This window comes from Sciurus vulgaris (assembly GCF_902686455.1).
Source record: "Sciurus vulgaris genome assembly, chromosome: 7".
NCBI classification, from domain to species: Eukaryota; Metazoa; Chordata; class Mammalia; order Rodentia; family Sciuridae; genus Sciurus; species Sciurus vulgaris.
In genome coordinates, this window is record NC_136467.1 from 149,028,962 (window position 1) to 149,048,237 (window position 19,276).

At 44.0% G+C, this 19,276-nt stretch overlaps 1 protein-coding gene across 1 annotated transcript in view; it reads right to left on the minus strand.

Annotated features, from left to right (window-relative positions):
- KIF13A (kinesin family member 13A) overlaps window positions 1–19,276 on the minus strand; it is a 183,814-nt gene that overhangs the window by 20,070 nt on the left and 144,468 nt on the right. Inside the window, 21 exon segments of the mRNA XM_079147086.1 lie at window positions 658–722; window positions 725–777; window positions 779–807; window positions 1,062–1,133; window positions 1,139–1,153; window positions 1,847–1,870; window positions 1,872–1,889; window positions 1,891–1,926; window positions 1,928–2,004; window positions 2,007–2,025; window positions 2,247–2,251; window positions 2,254–2,310; window positions 2,313–2,339; window positions 2,342–2,368; window positions 5,987–6,042; window positions 7,871–7,997; window positions 10,033–10,132; window positions 11,724–11,762; window positions 15,299–15,445; window positions 15,614–15,746; window positions 17,612–17,763. Coding sequence (XP_079003212.1) covers window positions 658–722; window positions 725–777; window positions 779–807; window positions 1,062–1,133; window positions 1,139–1,153; window positions 1,847–1,870; window positions 1,872–1,889; window positions 1,891–1,926; window positions 1,928–2,004; window positions 2,007–2,025; window positions 2,247–2,251; window positions 2,254–2,310; window positions 2,313–2,339; window positions 2,342–2,368; window positions 5,987–6,042; window positions 7,871–7,997; window positions 10,033–10,132; window positions 11,724–11,762; window positions 15,299–15,445; window positions 15,614–15,746; window positions 17,612–17,763 — 1,278 coding nt within the window.

A 19,276-nucleotide genomic window follows, 5' to 3' on the forward strand; every position in this document is an offset into this window, starting at 1 on the left:
CAATTAAACAATGTATCTGTTATGGGTTTAGAGATGAGGTGAGCCCTAAAGCTCATGTGGTGAGACAATGCAAAAAAAATTTAGAGGTGAAATGATTGGGTCATGAGAACCTTAAGCTAATCAGTGCATTAAACCACTTGAATGGATTAAATGGTTGGTAAACATGGGCAGGTTAGGTGTGGATGGAGGAGGTGGGTCAGTGGGGTGTGCCTTTGGGATCGACATTTTGTCCCTGTTAACAAGAGCTGCTTTCCTCCTCCACACTTTTCCACCATGATATGCTGCTGCTTCACCTGGGGCCCAGCATAATGGAGTCAGCCATCTATGGACTGAGACCTTTGAAACCGTGAGTCCCCCCAAATAAACATTCTCCTCCTGTAAAATCGTTCTTGTCAGGATTTTGGTCACAGTGATGAAAAAGCTGACTAAACAGTATCTAAATTTCTCAGACAGTGCTTGGCCAGTGGAAGTACTCAAAGAAAGTCAGCCAACATGTTTCTTTTGGGCATCACTTTGTCAGAGTCCTTTCAAGAAGGAAATGTGCTACTTGAGTGCTCCTTCCCTGACAGATGGGAGAGAGGGTTGGTAAACAAATCCTTCTCTGTCCGCTGGGGTGAAGGCTAGCGCACTCTCGGGGTCCAGACGTTGGATACGTGCCTGCCGGAGCCGCTCAAGACTCAGAATGTTCTCCACCTGCAGCACACCCCGGGTGTACTTCTCATGTACGACTCTCCATCCGACGTGCCCTCGTTTCCACTCCGGGCGCCAGGAGAGCCACGTTTCCCGGTCCTCGATCTCCTCGGTTGCCTGAAGGGAGAGGAAGGAAACGACAGTACTCATGTGAACGTTTTCATCAAAAGTTGGTGGGAAATGCTTTAAAAGTGCGGAGAGAGAACACATTCCCCGTCAGTCCTATACTGATATTTTTAAAAGCAGTGCAGGGCTGGGGACGCAGCTCAGTGATGGAGAGATTGCTTAGTTAGCATGCACCAGGCCTTGGGGTGGATTCCCAGCATTGAAAAAAAAAATTTTTTTTTTTTCTTAAATAGTATATATTTTACCTTTGGTATATTGGAGACTATTTCATAGGTTACACCACAGGAATAAAATATATTTTTCAATGATATTCTCCTCTCAAACTCTGTGTAAAACTCTTGTAGAAGAGAAAAGCTGGATTAAACTGTGTAACAATGTAAATTCAATATTTTACACACTGTAAATGCATTAGTCAAGGTATGTTTTTATGTATATACACAATATTCTGAAAACAGGGGGAAAACAAAACCCTAAACTTAAAATCCTTGTCTACACTTCTAAGGGACAAAAACATCCAGGTGTGATTTGAAGACTGACTCACAGGATGCAGCACACAGTTTCTGTGGTGGTTTTCCTCTCCCCTTGCTACTTCTTTGATCTCTGGGGGATTTAATCAGGCTTTCAGGGATAGCTGGGACACCAGGGAGGGAGAGTTTGCCAACACATTCAGAGGTGACCCAGCAAAGTGGGAGGACAGGATTTATTTGGTCCTGGTTTTTGTTACCAACCTGACTGGACCTGATATTAACCTCTTATGTCTGTGTTTCTACTTTTCAGACAATTGAAACGTCACCGCCAGGACTTCGGGTTTCCTATCAGTCAAGGTGCAGAGCCTTCTGGGGATGACATTTACCTCTGCGGACCTCATGCCCCCATGATCTCGGACAAATGAGAATCAGTTCTCACCTGGCCAGTGTGGTCACACTCTGCAGAGCCCCTGTATTCACACCAGCATTGGACACCACAAACACAACTGTGATAGAAGGAAAGACTTGGACCTGAGGACACAGCAGAACAAGTCTGTTACTACCTGTTTGTTGTAAATATTGGCTGCATATCCGTTTCCGTAATACCTAACTCCATAGCAGCCGGGTGGCTGAGCTGGACGGATGGTCTTCACGATCAGATAAATCCTTTCATTCTGCGGTGTGACCCTGTTTAGGTGAACAGAATCATGCACCGAGGAGTCCAAGAGGCTGTGGCTGAAACCTAGGAGTGAGGAAAGACGGGGAGATGGACATAAATCCAACTCAGCCTAATCAATAGACTTCTTTCCTCACCTACTCTGAATAACAACAGCACAAATGGTCATTTTTTTGAAGTCCCCTTTCCTCTTCCCCAAAGCAGACCATAGCAGCTTACCAGGAAGACAGGTCCCCCTGGCTGGGGGCTAATCAGAGGCCCTCTAAGAGACCCGGGGGTTAAATTACCTCTCATCACTGTGCTTTATGATGGGCAGGTAGAAGAACTGGCTGCCATGTTCCTTGGGCAGATGGAGTTCACACCCGATGCATGTGGACCACAAGCTGCTCATTGGCACTGAGGTCATCAGCTAACCAAGTTCAAGTTCAAGGCACAGGGTTAAAAAGGGGGGGGGGGGAACAGTTTTTAAGTGATCATCAAAAATTCAAAAACATACCTGTGTATTTTTTTTTTTTTTTTTTTTTTGAGGTGCTGGAGATTGAACTCAGAGCCTGTGCATACTAGGCAAACACTCTACCACTGAGCTACTCCCAGCCCCCAAATACACTTATTACAGATAATGTTTACAGGTAACATAATTTTTTTCTTTTATTCCTTGCCCTGAAATTGAAATAGATACTCTGAGATCATAATAGCTTTAATTCCTTAAAAATACAACTCTAAGAAAAGTAGTGAAGATGGAGTGAGGTGCCCCCTAGCCACCTGGCCATCTGGCCCCTGGGTCTGAGGCAGGTTGACCTGGGAGGCTGATTGCATCTGCTGGACCATGCGAGGATCCTCATCACATAGGAAGAGCATTTTCATGACAGTTAGGTGCTTTTTGTATTCATCTCAAAACAAAATTCTGAACTGGAGATGTGGCAGGTGCTTCTACTTGTTTCCCAGAGCAGGGGTGCTTCTCCTTCCATCAGCCACCATCCCTGCTGAAAAGTGGATGTCTTTCTACAGGTTACCTCTGTGGTCTGGAAAAGCCTGTTTTTTGTTTGTTCCAGCTTTCAGAGTCAACATAGAAGCCCTTAGGATGCCATTAACTGCTGACTTCTCCAGGAGATTAAAAAAAAAAAGCAACTGACCTAGGTCTTCTGTTGCAAATTGCTTAATTATCAAGAAATTATTGTGGGAGCTGAAGGCTGATTTTAATTTGAAAACAGGTGCTTAAGTTGTGGTATTTGTGAATTCTTTGCCTTTTGTTCTGACAAGACTAAATAAATGGCAAGAATGGATGACTTCAGGGTTTTTTCAAAATGCCTTCCAGTTTTGGCCACTGCAATGTATGATAAACACATACAAGACTACAGCAGCAAATTCCAAATATTTGTTGTAATTTGAATAGCAAAAGATGTTTTGTTACATATATCTCAAAATCCTGGCTCATTTTATAACACATTCACAGGACAGAAACACAAGTCCAGTTTTGTAGCTAACCCTTTGATGTGACGAAGAAGCATAAAAGACATGAAGATTGATTTCACATCTGAATAAACCATCGGAGTTTCTTTACAAATACACATTTTTCCAAGTGTAAATTCACATTTTTGGATGAAAGGAGGGATTTTTTCTCCTGGAGAAGAAGCTGCTGTTGACTTTCTCAAAAATCTTGGGACATTTGCTATTTTAAATTTTTTCATTCTTCTACAAAAGGACTAGATTATGCAGCATCTGAACCTGTGAATGCACACTTACATTTGGTTGAAAGAATGGTAAAAGTAAACAACATGGTGTGAGCCCATGTAACTCTGTTCGCCTCCCTAAGATGAGAAGTGGTTGTATTACAGTCTTATTAATCATTTTTTAAAAAAATTTAATTTGTTCCAATTAGTTATACATGACAGTATATTACATTTATGCATTTTGATATATCATACATAAATGGAGAATTTCTCATTTTTCTGATTGTACATGTTGTAGGATCGCATTGGTCCTGTAGTCATAAATGTAGATGAGGTAGTAGAGTGAAACAGACATTATTCATCTTTTTTGTGGAGTCATACAGCACATAAATTTATTTTCCATGTGGCCAAGGCTGAAAGAAAAGTAGCATGAGTGGTTTTTAAGTTAAGAAGATGTGAAGGAGGATTGGGGTTGTAGCTTGGTGGTACAGCACTTGCCTAGCATGTGTGAAGCACAGGGTTTGAGCCTTAGCACCCCATAAAAATAAATAAATAAAAGTCTTGTGTTCATCTACAACTAAAAAATAAATACCAATTTAAAAAAAAAAAAAGATGTGATGGATCCTATAGTATAATCTGCCTTCAGCTTAAACACGAAGTGTCCATATAACTCCTTTCTCCTAAGAAAAACAAAAAATGTATTATGCAGCACCACTGACTTTTTTTGGGAATTTTATATTCCATATTTCCATTTTTTTTAAAATCATAAACAATTCCCTTCCTTCAACCCAGCTGGGTACTTGGATTTATTTACCTCGTGACAGGACTAAGGCTAAGCTAAAAAGGCTGGGATGCAGGTAACTCTCCTCTGGGAACTGGACTTTCTTATCAGCAAATGGGTCTTTCTGGGTGTACAGCCCAGTGCTGGAGTGCTTACTGAGCACGTGAGAGGCCCTGGGTTCGATCCCCAGCTCCTTGGGGAAAATCCACTGCCAGAGCCTGAGAGCCGCCCTATGGGTCCTCTGTCAAGAGGGAGTGGACACATTCTACACGTAGTCCCAGGACAAGTGGCCTCACTAACACACCTTAGGATTTTGCTGCTTGCTTGATGTCAGTTCTTCCCGCAACCTCAGGTGAGGTGTGTTTCCCTACTTACATAACATACTGCACTAGAGACTAACAGTTAAGTGATCAGTTCAGAATCACAGTCTTGAGCACTTGGAAGAAGCAGAAAGAGCATCTCTTCTAATGCCCTACCAATGTGAGATTAACCTTCCAAAACTTCTCCAAGTGGTTATCCAGCTGTCGCTTGTACATCTCCAGTAACAGGGACCTCCTCACACAATAAGGCTCATGTCTTCATTCGTCAGCCGAAGTCAACCTCCCTATTGCTTTTCCATGCACCCATTATCAAACAGTTTTTTCAGGATGTTTTAAGGAGCCACAGGCTTCTGAGGAAGGACCTGCAAGGAGCCTGCCCATCCTCAAACTCGGAAAATCTCCTTTTAAATTCTGTGCATGGGGTTCCATGTACAATTTCATTTGGAAAAGGCTTTTTATTCTTAAAACACACTGAAAGCCATTGTCTAGGTTTGCCCAGATTGTTTGTCATGCTAAAGAATAATTCTTTAAAAAATTTTTTTTCCATATACTTATATAGGGTAATAATAATGTTTGTCTCATTCTACCATCCTTCCCATCCCCACTGCCCAAAGAATAATTTTTTTTTTTTTTTTTTTTTTTTTTTTTTTTTGCGGTGCTGGGGATTGAATCCAGAGCCTTGTGCTTGACAGGCAAGCACTCTACAAACTGAGCTATATCCCCAGCCTGCAAAGAATAATTCTTAATGCAAGGTTACAAGGTTACAGTATGATCATTTCTGGCATCGGAACTATTAGGGATGAAAAGCTAAGGGCATTAGCCAGAAATGCAGATTTCTAGATTCTTGCTAAGCCTAGAGAGTCAGAAACTCCAGGGTTGATTACTTTCCCAAGTAATATCTACATTTTGGAAAAACTGCTTTAATGTTCCTGTACATAATTCTCAATATACCTAAATGGGGTGTGTGTGTGTGTGTGTGTGTGTGTGTGTGTTGCTGGGGATCGAACCCAGGGCTTCATGCATGCAAGGCAAGCACTTTACCACTGAGCCACATCTGCAGCCCCTAGCTGTTCTCATTTTTTAATTAAATATTTACGTCTCTCCTTCCGTGATACTACCTGTCATCCTTATATATGTTTGAATGAACCAAAATGTCATGGCATACAAGCAATTACAAAAGTGATTTACAGATCAGGGTACTGTGAGTCTGAATACATGACACATTTTAATTAAATACGGTGGCCCCTGGAACTTACCATTCAAATCAAGGAAGAGAACTGGTATGTGGGTTTCCATTCCAGAAGGTGGAATCCTAAATTTAATAACAAAATTGAACAATAAAGTATCTGTCCACTATCTTGCTAGATTATGAAACAGGGTCACTGAAGCAGAAGCGAAGCCCCATGGAGAGGCAGGTTCTGCTGACGACCTGGTTTTGCTCTGCTCAGCCTCCCTGTAACGCCAATCACAGGGACTCCAGGATTTAGATCAGGAGCTTCCAGATATGTGAATTAAATGCAAAGGTGATTTGAAGACTTTCTAAAACTAATTCTAGTGATGGGGACCGGGAACAGGGGTGTTCATGTTGGTAACGGGATGGATCGGAGCCTAGAGGAAGTGAACGGAAGGGACAACCGTTAAAAAGCTTGGAGGAGAACGCGAGATGTTTGAAGGAGGTGGCCTCCTGTGCATGACACTGGCCTCGCTGCAGCTGAGTCACCTCCGAGGCCCCCAAGCCAATAGCCTGCAGCCTGCTCCGCCTCTCCTAGGATGCTAGGCACACAACCCAGGACCACATTTGGCAAATACCCAGGATGATCCCAAGTTTGAAAACATGTCAAATGAGTGAGACTGTGCTAAGTTGGAGGACAGTCTAGAGAGGACTCTGAGAAACAGGTCGGGAAGGAGCTGGCCGGCCCTGCGTGGCCAGCAGAGGCTGCATGGAGCAGGATTCCAGCACGAGGGCCAGGACCTGAGGGAATGAACACCCTGTCACCAGTTACACACTTGCAGACTTAGGTTCTCCAGGCTCAGAACAACCCAAGAACCTGGCTACACCTCCACCTATCCACAGACACACAAATATCGCTAGTGCTGCTAAGTCTGTCCAAATTGAACTATCTGAGCATGCACATTCTGTGTTCAAAGGGCATCTGTTTTCTCTTAAGTATCCAGGGCATGTTTTCGTAATTAGAAAGAGAGTGAGAAGCAGCCGCTACCATTTAGGGCACGGTGCTACTGTTGTTTTATGTACATTGTAATCTGCAAGGCTGTATCAAGATAAGCAAGGTGTTTAATGTGCCTTCTCCCAGAGACATCAGACACACACAGAAGAGCTAAAACTGGGAACTAAATTCCAATCTATTTCACTGCAGACTTAAGACATCAGGCTGCTTCTCAGGAGCGTACCTCACACTGCTGACCAATCAACTGATCAGTTGATTTTGTAGGCTCCAGTGCTTACTCTTTGCTAGTTACCAAAATAAGCATGTACTAGGGCAAATAAGAAGAAACAGGGCTGTGGATGTAGCTCAGTGGCAGAGAAGCATGCACCAGGCCCTGGGTTAGTTCAATCCTCAGCACCCCCAAAACCAAACCAAAAAAAAAAAAAAAAAAAAAAAAAAAAGGCTGGGTCCAGTGGTGCACTCCTATAATCCCAGACAGTGACTCAGAGAGGCTGAGGCAGGAGGGTCACAAGTTTGAGGCCCACCTGAGCAACTTAGCAAGACCCTGTCTCAAAAACAAAATTTACAAAATGGGCCAGGGATATAGCTCAGTGGTAAAGTGCTCCGGATTCAATTCCCAGCACTAACAAGAATAAAAAAATAATAAAACTCTGTCCCCTGGACTCTGGAAATATCCTTTTTACCCAAAATGAGAGGATTTCTAGAGACCAGGAAACAGAGGCTAAGTTGCTTTTTCAGAGGAGGAATGCGGGAGGATACGGATTCCTGAGAGGGTAGTCAGAGCAATCAGGCTGCAGGGGAAGGGGAGGAAGGAGGAGCACTGGGGTTGGGTGGCCCTTCCCTGACAGCTCGGGTCCTTGGCATTCACTGTGACAATCCTAGAAAGCCACTGGCAGGGCTGTTGCCACAGGCAGTCCCGCCCACCCCCCCGGCACAGAAGGAAGTGGGCCTCACCAGTCAGCCGGCGCCCCGGGGATCCCGCTGCCAGGGGCGGGCACCAGCACGGCATTCCTTTCCTCCGTCAGCCCCACCCACTGCTCCACCAGCCGGGCTTCCCGCTCCACGTCATCCTCTGACTTGTCTGCAGAACAAAATGAAGGGATGGGTGCCAAGGAGAGGGAGGAACAATGTCTGCATTTAGGATGGATTTGCACTCAGTGACAGCCACGATGGCCTACACATCACTAGGTTCCAGAAAAGGATTTGAGGCTTTGAAGGCCAAGCATGAGCATCCAGGCTGGATGACCAGCTGGGGGCACCTCCACAGGCCAGGAAAAGCAGGAAGCCCGCGGGAAAAGCAGCAAGAAGACTTGGGTTCCTGGCATTGAAATATGGGAAATTATGCAACAGACAAGTCTCGGCTTCCTGATCTGTCAAACAGTGATAACTCAAGTCAGTGTACTTCATGCCCTTGCTGGAATGAGTAAGTGAAATAATGGATGTGACATATAAAGCTAGATGCCATTTTATAAGGATAGATGACCTAAGAACATCATAAATTATACTCTTGGGCTAAGGATATAGCTTAGCTGGTAGAGTGCTTGCCTTGCAAGCATGAAGTCCTGGGTTCAATCCCCAGCACTGGAAAAAAAAATTTATACTCTGTAAAACTTTTTTTTTGTACCAGGGATTAGATTGAACCCAGGTTACTTAACCACTGAGTGACATCCCCAGCCCCTTTTATTTTTTCTTTTGAGACAGGACCTTGCCAAGTTGCTCAGAGCCTTGCTAAGTTGCTGAAGGTAAAACTTTTTCTTCTCCTTCATACTTATTATGAAAGCGATTTTCTTTGCTCTACTTTGCAATGTGCTCACCCATCAATCAGTTCTGGGGCAGCCCAGGTATAGTCACAGTGAGTTTTCATTGGTAGGCTGAACACCTGCACCACCCGAGACCCCACGCTGAGCCAGGATGTCTCCTGAGAGAGACTCTCGCCAAGTTCTGTATGAAATGGATTAACGTTCAAGATGCTTGTTGATGCAGAGTCAGCCTCAATGAGTAGGCCAAGAAGTCAGGATGAGAGAACCTGGATTTCAAGAGCACATTTCTACTCCAGAATCCAAGTGGTGTTGCTAGGAAATGCAAGCTCCCCCTTGGGCAGCGAGGGAGCTCAGGGGGCACCCTGAACCAGCTATGGGCAAAGCTACAGCCCACCAGGAGCCGGGTGCCGACCAGCAAGGCCTCAGAACCATCAAGCTGCTGTGAACCCTGTGACTCTGGCACCTGGTGCACTTTATTCAGGTATCCATTGCATTGTGTTCATCAAAATCAGACGTGAGGGCTGGTGGTGTAGCTCAGTGGTAGAGCGCGTGCCTAAGTGTGTGAGGCACTGGGTTTGATTCTCAGCACCACATATAAATAAATCAAATCAAGGTCCATTGACAACTAACAAACAAAACCAGACCAAATGTGAGTCTGACCTTTCATGTGACAATTTAAGGACAACACTCAGAGATTCTTAAAATGCATTACTTTCAAATTCAGAGACTTTGCAAAACAACAACATACAATCAGAGTCACTAACATCTGTATATCTGCTTCAAGTTCAAGAAATAAGGATACTGAAGGGTCATAGAAAATAATATTCCTACAAGACAGCTCCCAAGAAAAATGGAGGGAAGGTGTGGCTCGGGAGGAGGAGGGGAAATTGGCCAAACATTTAACCTCTCCCAGGGCATTCTTTTCTGATAACAATGGGCCTTGGGGGAAAGGGGCAGATACTGAATGCTGAGCCCTAAACCTTGACCTTCCCCCTTGGCAAATTAGTTCTAAATGACAATGGGCAAGATTTGAGTACTCATCCCTCGGGGTCTGGTTTTAACCTATACAACTAGCTCCTGACAGTCAAAACTGCATGCACATGGCTTCCAATGATTACATCATGGTACCCTATAAAACCAAAATCTCCTGTGTAACTGATGTTCATTTTCCCATCCAGAAAATGGGGTTCAATGGCGCCCAAGTCCACAAAGGAATAAAGGCTTCTCTGACTTGACTGAAGTCTGCTTTCTGTCCTTTAGAGCTTACAGATACTTCTGTTCAACCGAGGGAAGAACACAACCTACTGCCGCTGTGTAGAAGTGCAGAAGCTACTCCTGGGGGTTAATCTCACATACCTTTCTTATTGCTGACTTTTTTAATCTGCTCATCTAAGTATTCTCGTCGTTTGATGAGTGCATCTGACCACCGCTCTCGTACGCAGTTTAGGTCTTCCTCCTGAGAAGACAGAGGCAAAGTATTGACTGTACAGTGCACAGACCACTATTTCTGTCTTTTTGAAAAGATGTTCAAATTGATCAGGAGACTTTTCATTAGGAAAAGATCATTGAACATCGCTGGGTGATTAATATGCAAGAAAGCAAAGAGGCCTCAGGAACACCGCATGCGGATCAAGGATGTCGGTATGCAGAAATCAGAGCCCTGCATCTCCAAGAGGATAATTATATTAAAAGCGAGATAAGCTCAAACTATACCAGCTGTTGAATGATTTTTACACTGTGTGTGTATGTGTGCATTTAATTGGTAGCTATTCATCGACAGATGTGAATTTAAAGCAGAAGGACACCATGAACAGAGCTCAAATCACGTAACACCAAGTGGAATGGAAAACGTCAGGCGTTTTCATCGTTCATAGTTCTATGGTCTAATAACATTTATCTTCTGAAATGCAAACAGTTCAGCAGGGAACCTTTTGAACTTGCTGCACAGATCTCATGTCCAACCTCCACCATGAGTCTAACCAAGATTCTTCCATGCAAAAACCCAACATGCATTCAGCCATGCTTGAAGAAATCCCCGAAGCAGCTGTTGGCTTTCTCGGTGAACAACACGGCAGGAAGCGCGAAAAAGCCACAAGCCGTTAGTCAAGGCACTGCTGAGCTCCAAGGGGGTACTGATATCTCCCCTAAAGTTTACTTTGCCTTTTTTCTTTCTTCATAAAATTAAGAGTGGGGAAAGAAAACCCACCAATTCTGTTTGAAATGCTGTTGGACTGGCCTGTTTTAATATAACTTTATGAGATTACATGAGGAGGAGATACCTGGGGTCTCTGAAGCTTTTCCCACAATGCATCCATACTTTACATATAGGAAGGCACAGTGGATAAACCACCTTTAACTCGTGCGGAGAAGTACAAAGACTGGGAACCAGAGCCGGAAGCCTTCGTCTTGGCATGCCGCTGGGGTCATGCCCACACTATCCCATGTTTCTGAAATTGGGCCAGTCAGTGCGTGTTTTGCATTTGAGTATATTTTTTTCTTCATTTCCAACAAGAAAAGGCTGAGATTTAATCCTATAGGTTTGGAAAAACTAAGCTTGGCCCTAACATGAGGAGAAAACTGGCTAAACAAAACAAAGTTAAGTACATAAATGTTTCCAATTTTTCTAGCCAGTAGAAGTCTTTGAAAGTAAAGTGGCTTATTGGAAAAACACTAATTTCTTAGATGTGAGAAGCAACGTGCAGTTCAGCATAGGAAAAACTAGACTATGGATGGATAACTGCAATTTTTAAGATCAACTGATTTTAATAACAGTGATAATGGTCTTGCCTAGCAAGGCTTTATAAGCTAGTGATTCCAGATGGCTGAGCATAAAATGCAGTATTGGGTTTCAGATTTTGAATCAACAGGGAAAACAACAGAAACAGGATAGTATCCCTGATTACATATAAAGCATATCAAAAGCAAGTGAAAAACTGCATATTCTGGCTCCCTGGCCCTCAGGCCTCCTCCCTGGCCTCTGCTTTGCAAATGCTGGCAATTAGCAATAGCTGTGCCCCATGCCACAGGATCGACAGCAGTAGCAATACCTGATAACTATCCATATCATCACCATCCTCATCATCTCTCTGGTAGGAAAAAAATAAACACAAAGGACATGCATTTTGTTTCTCAAACAGCACACAGGGAAAATAATTCTTAAAGCTTAACATACACAATATAATGGACAGCTCACACAACATCTGCACAACAAAACATTTCACTGAATTTCAAGGGATAATGGATTTAATTTACTCGTCCAAAATTTGAAGGAATTTCCCCCCCAGAATCCCCCCTGGGGATGGAACCCAGGGCTTCACAAATGCTAGGCAAGCACTGAGCTACATCCCCAGTCCTTGTTAAATATTTGAAACAGATTCTCACTAAATTGCCCAGGCTGCTCTCCAAATTGCAATCCTCTTGCCTCAGCCTCCCAGGTAATTGGGATTACAGGTGTGTGCTATCACACCTGGCTTCCAAAGAATTTTTAAAATATTGAGGGCAGTTATTTAAAAACAGAACTCTCTCTGATGGAGACAGAAGTCGACATCATTGTGCCAGGCCTTGGATGGATGGGCAGGTAAGAGATGTTTATGGGTAGGCTAACTGAGGTCTCGGGTGGGCTGAGGAAGACTGAATCGAAAAGCCACGAGGGACTCAAGAGATTCTTTGGCCCACTCTTGGTTTTGGTCAGGAAGAAACGGAGGCCCTGTAGGATGAGATGAACCCGTCCAGGGTGCTCAGGCTTGGAAGCCGGTCCCTGTCTCCAACCTCAGTGGTCTTTCCTGCATGTACCACTTGCATGGATGAAAACAAAGTACCATGGTGCAGACAAAGGTTTTGTTTTGTTTTGGTGCCGGGCGTGGAACCCAGGGCCGCTTCACCACTGAGCTACATCCCTAGCCCTTCTTTATTTTTTAGTTTTGAGACAGGGTCTTGCTAAATTGCTCAGGCTGGTCTTGAACTTGAGATCCTCCTGCCTCAGCCTCCCAAGCAGCTGGGATAAGAGTGTCCACCACCAGGCCCAGCAACAAAGGAGTTTTGATTGAAACGATTTTCCTTAGATACCAACCAGATCATAAAAACTCACGATTCACGACTACATGCTTTTTATTCATAGAAGAGATGTTAACCTCAAGGGGTTTTTAAAAAGTTAAAATTATATTTACATCTATGCTTCAAAATACACATCTTTTTTTTTTTAAAGTCTAGTAACCATCACTACCAGTTATATGAATGACTACCTTATTAAATATAAGCCTAATTTTGAAATAATTTATCTTGAACTAATGCTCCCTATTTGTGTGTGTGTGTGTGTGTGTGTGTGTGGTGTTGGGGATCAAACCCAGGGCCCTCCCTGCACATGCTAGGCAAGCATTCCACCACGGTGCCACATCCCAGTCTTTTTAAAAAGGCCTCACACGTTGCCCAGGATGACCTTGAGCTTGCAATCCTTGGGCCTTCGCCCCCTGAGTCAACGGGGTGACCGGAGTGTTCCACCACACTTGGGGTGACGCTCCCTGTTAATGTAAGAGGTTGAGCAGCTCTAATGTGTCACTGATGAGTAAGCTAAGGAGGGACTTCCCTCACCTGAAAACAGCCCGGAGCTTTCATGCTGCGACACCACTGTGAAATGGGCCTGCTCCGTCCTGGCTCCCAGCTCCCGAGTCAGAATTCTGAAGGACTATGTCAACAACAAAAGTGAGTAGCCACGACCTCGAGCGTGGCGGCACAGGGAAAAATACCCTTTAGAGTGGCTAGGGTTTGGCTGGGTGCCTGTAATCCCCACTCGGGAGGCTGAGGTGGGAGGATCACAAGTTCAAGGCCAGTCTCAGCAACTTAGTGAGGCCCTAAACAATTTCAAAATAAAAAACAAAAAGGGCTGGGGATGTGGCTCAGTGGTTAAGCACCCCTGGGTTCAATCCCCACCTGGTACCAAAAATATTTTAAAAACCAGTCACAGTGTGGATTTGTATGGCTGGTGCTATGCTTTGTGTGGGAGTGGTGCTGGGGAAGGAACGCAGGGTCTCAGACGGCTAAGCACACACTTGTATCACTGAGGTACGCCCCAGGCCTGGTACGATATTCTTCAAGAGAATAGAGCACTGAGAATAGACTCATATTTTAGAGTTCACAATTTGATAAAAAATCAGTTTTAACTCAAGAGGTTGAGCCATTTTTAAAAATGCAAATAATCAATCCTTATAATTTCCCTGAAATGGGACACTTAGCCAGTTGATAACCCCCATTTTCTAAGGTCACAGTTTACGACACTCAAACTTGATGTTTTATCTAACATCTAAGATTTACTAAGGCACAAAGTTTTATGGCAGAAACAGACCTTGGAGAATTGTTATCTTCTCCACCATTTTTGACAAGGGAAAAATCAGGAGAGAGAGAAACAAAACAAAACAAAACAACTCAAAGTTATAAATTAGCCAGCCAAGGCAACCACTTCACCAGGGCAGGACCAGATGAAGAGCCAGGTATCCTGACTCCAAAGTCTCCTGCTCACTCTTCCTACCAAGCCTTGCAGCTGCCCCAGAAGATGAAGACCAAGTGAGGGACTGAAATGGGATGAGGCCTCTACAATGCAACTCCCTGTTTCCAGGAGGAGAGAGGGGACAGGCAGAAGCCACCCCAAACAGAAGAGAGCTGGTGCTCAGCTCTTCCTTCACTCTGGAAGAAGCATACGCGGACTCAGAGCTGGAAGGAATTTTGGCCTTGAAGAGGGAAGGCCAGAGTCTGGAGATGCCATCCCTTTTAAAGCCCGACAGTCTGTGCCGTGATTTTTAGCTTTCAGAAAAACTTGTCTAAACGCCAAAAGGGTCTGAGATGGGAGATGAACCGTGGCAGACTGGCGGGGCTTCCGCTTAGGCTCACAGACAGCGGGAGGGAAGCAGATTACAGTCATCCTCCCTGGTCCCCAGCTCCTACCTGGTGGCAATCTGGGGCACCGGGAAACACACGCCCTCTCTCAGGCCGTGCAAGGGCAAGTTCCTAACTTGAAAGCTATTCTCCAGAATGAGAGAAGAGGTCTGACTGGCAATATGAAGATCAATTCTTTCAAGTTTTCATTTTTTTATTTTTGAATAAAAGCATAAGATTTGGGAAATGGAGCTTGAATGGACAAAAATGATCATGAAGACAGCTTTATGATTAAAAAAAAACCAGGAGTAATGCTTTTAAGAGAACCGGATCATTATGAGAGTGTATGGAAGCAACTTAGTGAAATTCAAGTGGATCAGGCCAGGCAGCAACGTCAAATGTCCAACATAGTTCAGGCCAGACGTAAAGTGAACCTGCCTAAAGTAAACAACGACTACAGCATGAATATGTGTTTATATAAAGTTATTATTAATTCACAATAAGCAAACATGTATTTTAAACCTAGGAAAAGGGCAATGAGTGGAAAGGCGAATGGGGGAAGATCTGTGATTAATGTGAGTTCCACTAGACTCCCAAGCAGGCCGTCAGAGATCATCGGCTTCCTTATTCCGCAACATCCAATTTCTTTGCCCCAGTGGTGGGGGTCTCATGCATTGTGAGGCAAGCACTCCGCCACTGAGCCATACCCGCTACCCCTCACCTCTGTTCGATACCGTTTCACATCTGCGTGTCTTACCTGGTAACTGTCGAGCCCTCTTTGGAGTTTGGTGGACCTGGCAGTTACGCAGCCAATGGATACTGACAAGATGGCTTCAACCATGAGCGGCAGCGTCCCCGAATGCTGAACCGGTTTGACCGTGACTTGCACTCTACGGGAATGACCCTGCGGAGGTGTGGTAGTGGTGGGGGAAGACAGGTGTCAGGAATGGGGATGGGAGACATAGGAGGAGAAATAAGGGAAGGGAAGTATTAGGAAATGGAGATACAAATAATTAGCAAATTCCCAGAAACCACGCCAGAGTGGAAACAGAACACACGGCACGCCGAGTACCTGTCTGAGCTGAAAGATACCCCCCGTGTTGACATCTTTAGCCTGATGAAGTTCCACAGCGGCATATTCCCCTAACTCGTTCAGTTCTAATATGGAGATCCACATCTCTATTCTTCGAGTTACTTCATTCCACCTGCAAAACCCAACAGGAAGGACGAATGATCTCGCTGATAAGTGGAGGATGACACATAAGGGGTAGGGTGGGGGGAGTTAGTGTTAGGGTTAGGGTTAGGGTTAGGGTTAGGGTTAGAGTTAGGGAGGGGGACACGAATGGAGGAAGGAAGGACTGCATAGAGGGAAAAGAGGGGTGGGAGGGGTGGGGGGAAGGGAAAAATAACAGAATGAATCAAACAGCATTACCCTATGTAAATTTATGATTATACAAATGGTATGCCTTTAACCCATGTAACAAACAGACAAACAACATGTATCCCATTTGTTTACAATAAAAAAATAAAATTAAAAAAGAAATCATATATATTTTTTAGAAATAGGTTAAGATTTTTTATTGTTATATATAAAAATAGCATATAATCTAAGGGCAGTACTGAACCATAAAATTATTAACGGGAAAGTTAATGCCTTAAAAAAACAAACAAACAAAACAAAATAAAACAAAAAAAAAAAAACCCAACAGGAAACAGCATCACCATCCAGAGACACTGTTAGAAACAGGAGCAAGTCACCAGCCACTGCGCGTCCCCATGTGCTGGGCACCGTGCCACATAGACCACCTAGGTGATCTTATTACCAACTCCTCAAACAACCCCAAGGCATGGGCTTGTATTTATGGAGACAGAACTTACCTTCGGTGACATGCCCAGATTTCCAGTTGAGAGTTTGAAGCTTAGACAAAGGCACACATCTGTGGACCCCCTCCCACCACCGCCTCAGAAAGTTTGCTCACCTCCCTCCCTGTCAGTCCCCCCAGCCTGTGGCAGTGGGCACCCTCACAGGTGAGTTCTTCTAGTTCCAGAACTTCATATAAATGGGAGCACACCATATGGACTCTTTTGGGCTGGATTCTCTCCTTTCATATAACCATTTTGAGATTCATCCAAATGGACATCAACAGTCCTTTTTTAATGCCGAGTAGTAAGATTCTATAGTATTTGTTTATCTATTCACCCACTGATGGACATCTGGGTTGTTTGTAATTTTGGGGTCCTACAGATAAAACTGAAATGAACAGTTGTATACACCTCTGTTTGTGGACTTAAGTCTTCATTTTTCTTCAGTAAATATCTAGGGGTGGGACTGTTGCCCGTTTTCCAGATGGTGGTTTACGTATTAATTTTCATACTGATATCTTTTTTTTTTTTTTTTTTTTTTAATTTTCCCCCAGGTGCACTCAACCACTGAGCCACATGCCCAGCCCTATTTTGTATTTTATTTAGAGACAGGGTCTCACTGAGTCGCTTAGCACCTTGCCTTTGCCGAGGCTGGCTTTGAACTTGTGATCTTCCTGCCTCAGCCTCCTGAGCCGCTGGGATTACAGGTATGTGCCACCATGTGTGGCTCACAGTGATATCTATTGATGGGCACAGCTTTCAATTTTGATTAAGTACAATGCAAAGATTTTTTTTCCTTCTCTGATTAGCATGTTCTGTAGCCTCTCTGAGAATCTGTGACCAACTCAAAATTGTGAAGATATCCTCCTGCTTTCTTCTATGGGCTTTATAGTTTTAGCTTTTGCATTTAAAACTAGGATCCATCCCAAATTCATTTTTGTGTATAATGTGAATTCCAATCAAGGTTGATTCTTTTTTCACGTGGCTATGCAGCTATTGCAGTCTCATCTGTTGAAATAACTACCTTCCTGCTGTATTTCTCTAGTGCCTGGTTGCTCCTTCAATTATTCTCATTTCACAGAGGAGGCAGGCACAGAGATGTTGAGTGACTTGTCCAGGGTGTCAAAAGCAGCCCCAGCAGCGAAAGTGTGGATTCTCACTCACTGTGGAACCGATCCTGTGCCTCCAGCTCACAGCCCATACGCACCTGTCATGCAATGTTCTGGTCTTAGCGTGAAGAGAGTCCACTTCCCAGATGGAGCTGCCATTGCCAGCACACCGGTGGCCCCAGACCTCAATCGCCAGTGCTCCGTCTGATATGAACTCCAAGAACTCCTCGGTGACATTCACCACGTAGTCCTGGTAAGGAAGGAGAGCATGACAGGAGCCACGCGTAAGCAGACTACGAAATCCTTCAGCTCTCAACTGATCCATGCTGGAGGGCTTCAGCCCGATTTCAACCTTAAACCCATCCCTTCGATTTTAAGGGAAAATGATAAAGAAGCACAGAATATTGGATCTGGAAGGAAACTGTGATCAATTTAATTCAACTGCTTTCTTTTCTTTTCTTTTTTCTTTTTTTTGCAGTGCTGGGGATCGAACCCAGGGCCTTGTGCTTGCAAGGCAAACACTACCGACTGAGCTATCTCCCTAGCCCAGCTGCTTTCCTTTCTAAGTGAGGAAACTGAAGAGAACAAAGTCATAGAGCTAGTTGTCTTTCTGCAGAGCTCAGTCTGCATCCTCTCCCTGGGCACTCCTGGTTCTGCTGTGCCACTCTGACTTCCAGCTGGCACAGACTAATGCAAAGGATGGGTCCTCACCGTGGCTTGGGAGACCAACAATGGGATTCAGTTGCCTACGGTTATCTTCATGACTTATGTCTACTCCTGCCCTTAAGCCCTTGGCACCTCAGTTCCTCATTCTAGAGCACAAACAGATGACTGTGTGGAAATGGATACTGAACTGACTGAGAAATGTGGCAGATCACCCCAAATTATGCAGTTGGCAAAGAAACAAAGTCGTTTTTCTTTCCATTAGCCTCTCAGTGAAATCCAAGTGGATACTCTCAGGTGGAGTCACTCTGTGACTGTAATTCCTAGAAACAATGTGTCATAATGAGTTATACTGCGTTCTCATTTTATTTGGAGACAGACCCAGATTTTTAGAAGGAAAAGAAACTTAGGGTTACAAAGTGCACCTAAGGCTCTAGAAATAGTTTATATTAAAATAGTCTTTAACCAGGATGCACCTAAAATTCAGATGTTGTCCTTCTAAAGAAACAGCTTTATGGATCTGAGGAAAGACGAGGAATATTTAAAAGAATATTCAGAGAACAAACTGAGCATGGTGGCACATACCTATAATCCCAACTACTTGGGAGGTTGAGGCAGGAGGATTGCAAGTTAGAGGCCAACCTAGTAAGACAACTTAGTCTTACTTAGTCTTGGGGCAACTTAGGAAGACTCTATCTCAAAATACAAAATATATAAAAAGGACTGGGGATGTAGCTTAGTGGTGAAGCATCCCTGGGTTCAATCTTTAGTACAAAAGAAGAAGAATATTCAGAGAATAACAACAAAAGAATAATTAATAAAGATTTGGAGAACAGACTTGGCAGATACAGGTGAAGCAATGAAGGCTGTATTTAGAAAAAGACTTGACAACCTTTACATAAGTGAAATTTGATAGGCAGTGATAGGAATGTGTCTTCCAAGTGTGGAATCAGGAAGAATAGGCACAAGTTACAAAAGAAAGGGTCGTGAAGACCTATCAAGGATTGTCCAGGAAAAGGAAAACTGCAAGAGGATAGAGTTGCTGACAGTCTCCTGCGAAAGAAGAAAAGCAGGTAATACCTCAGTCCACGAACTCACCT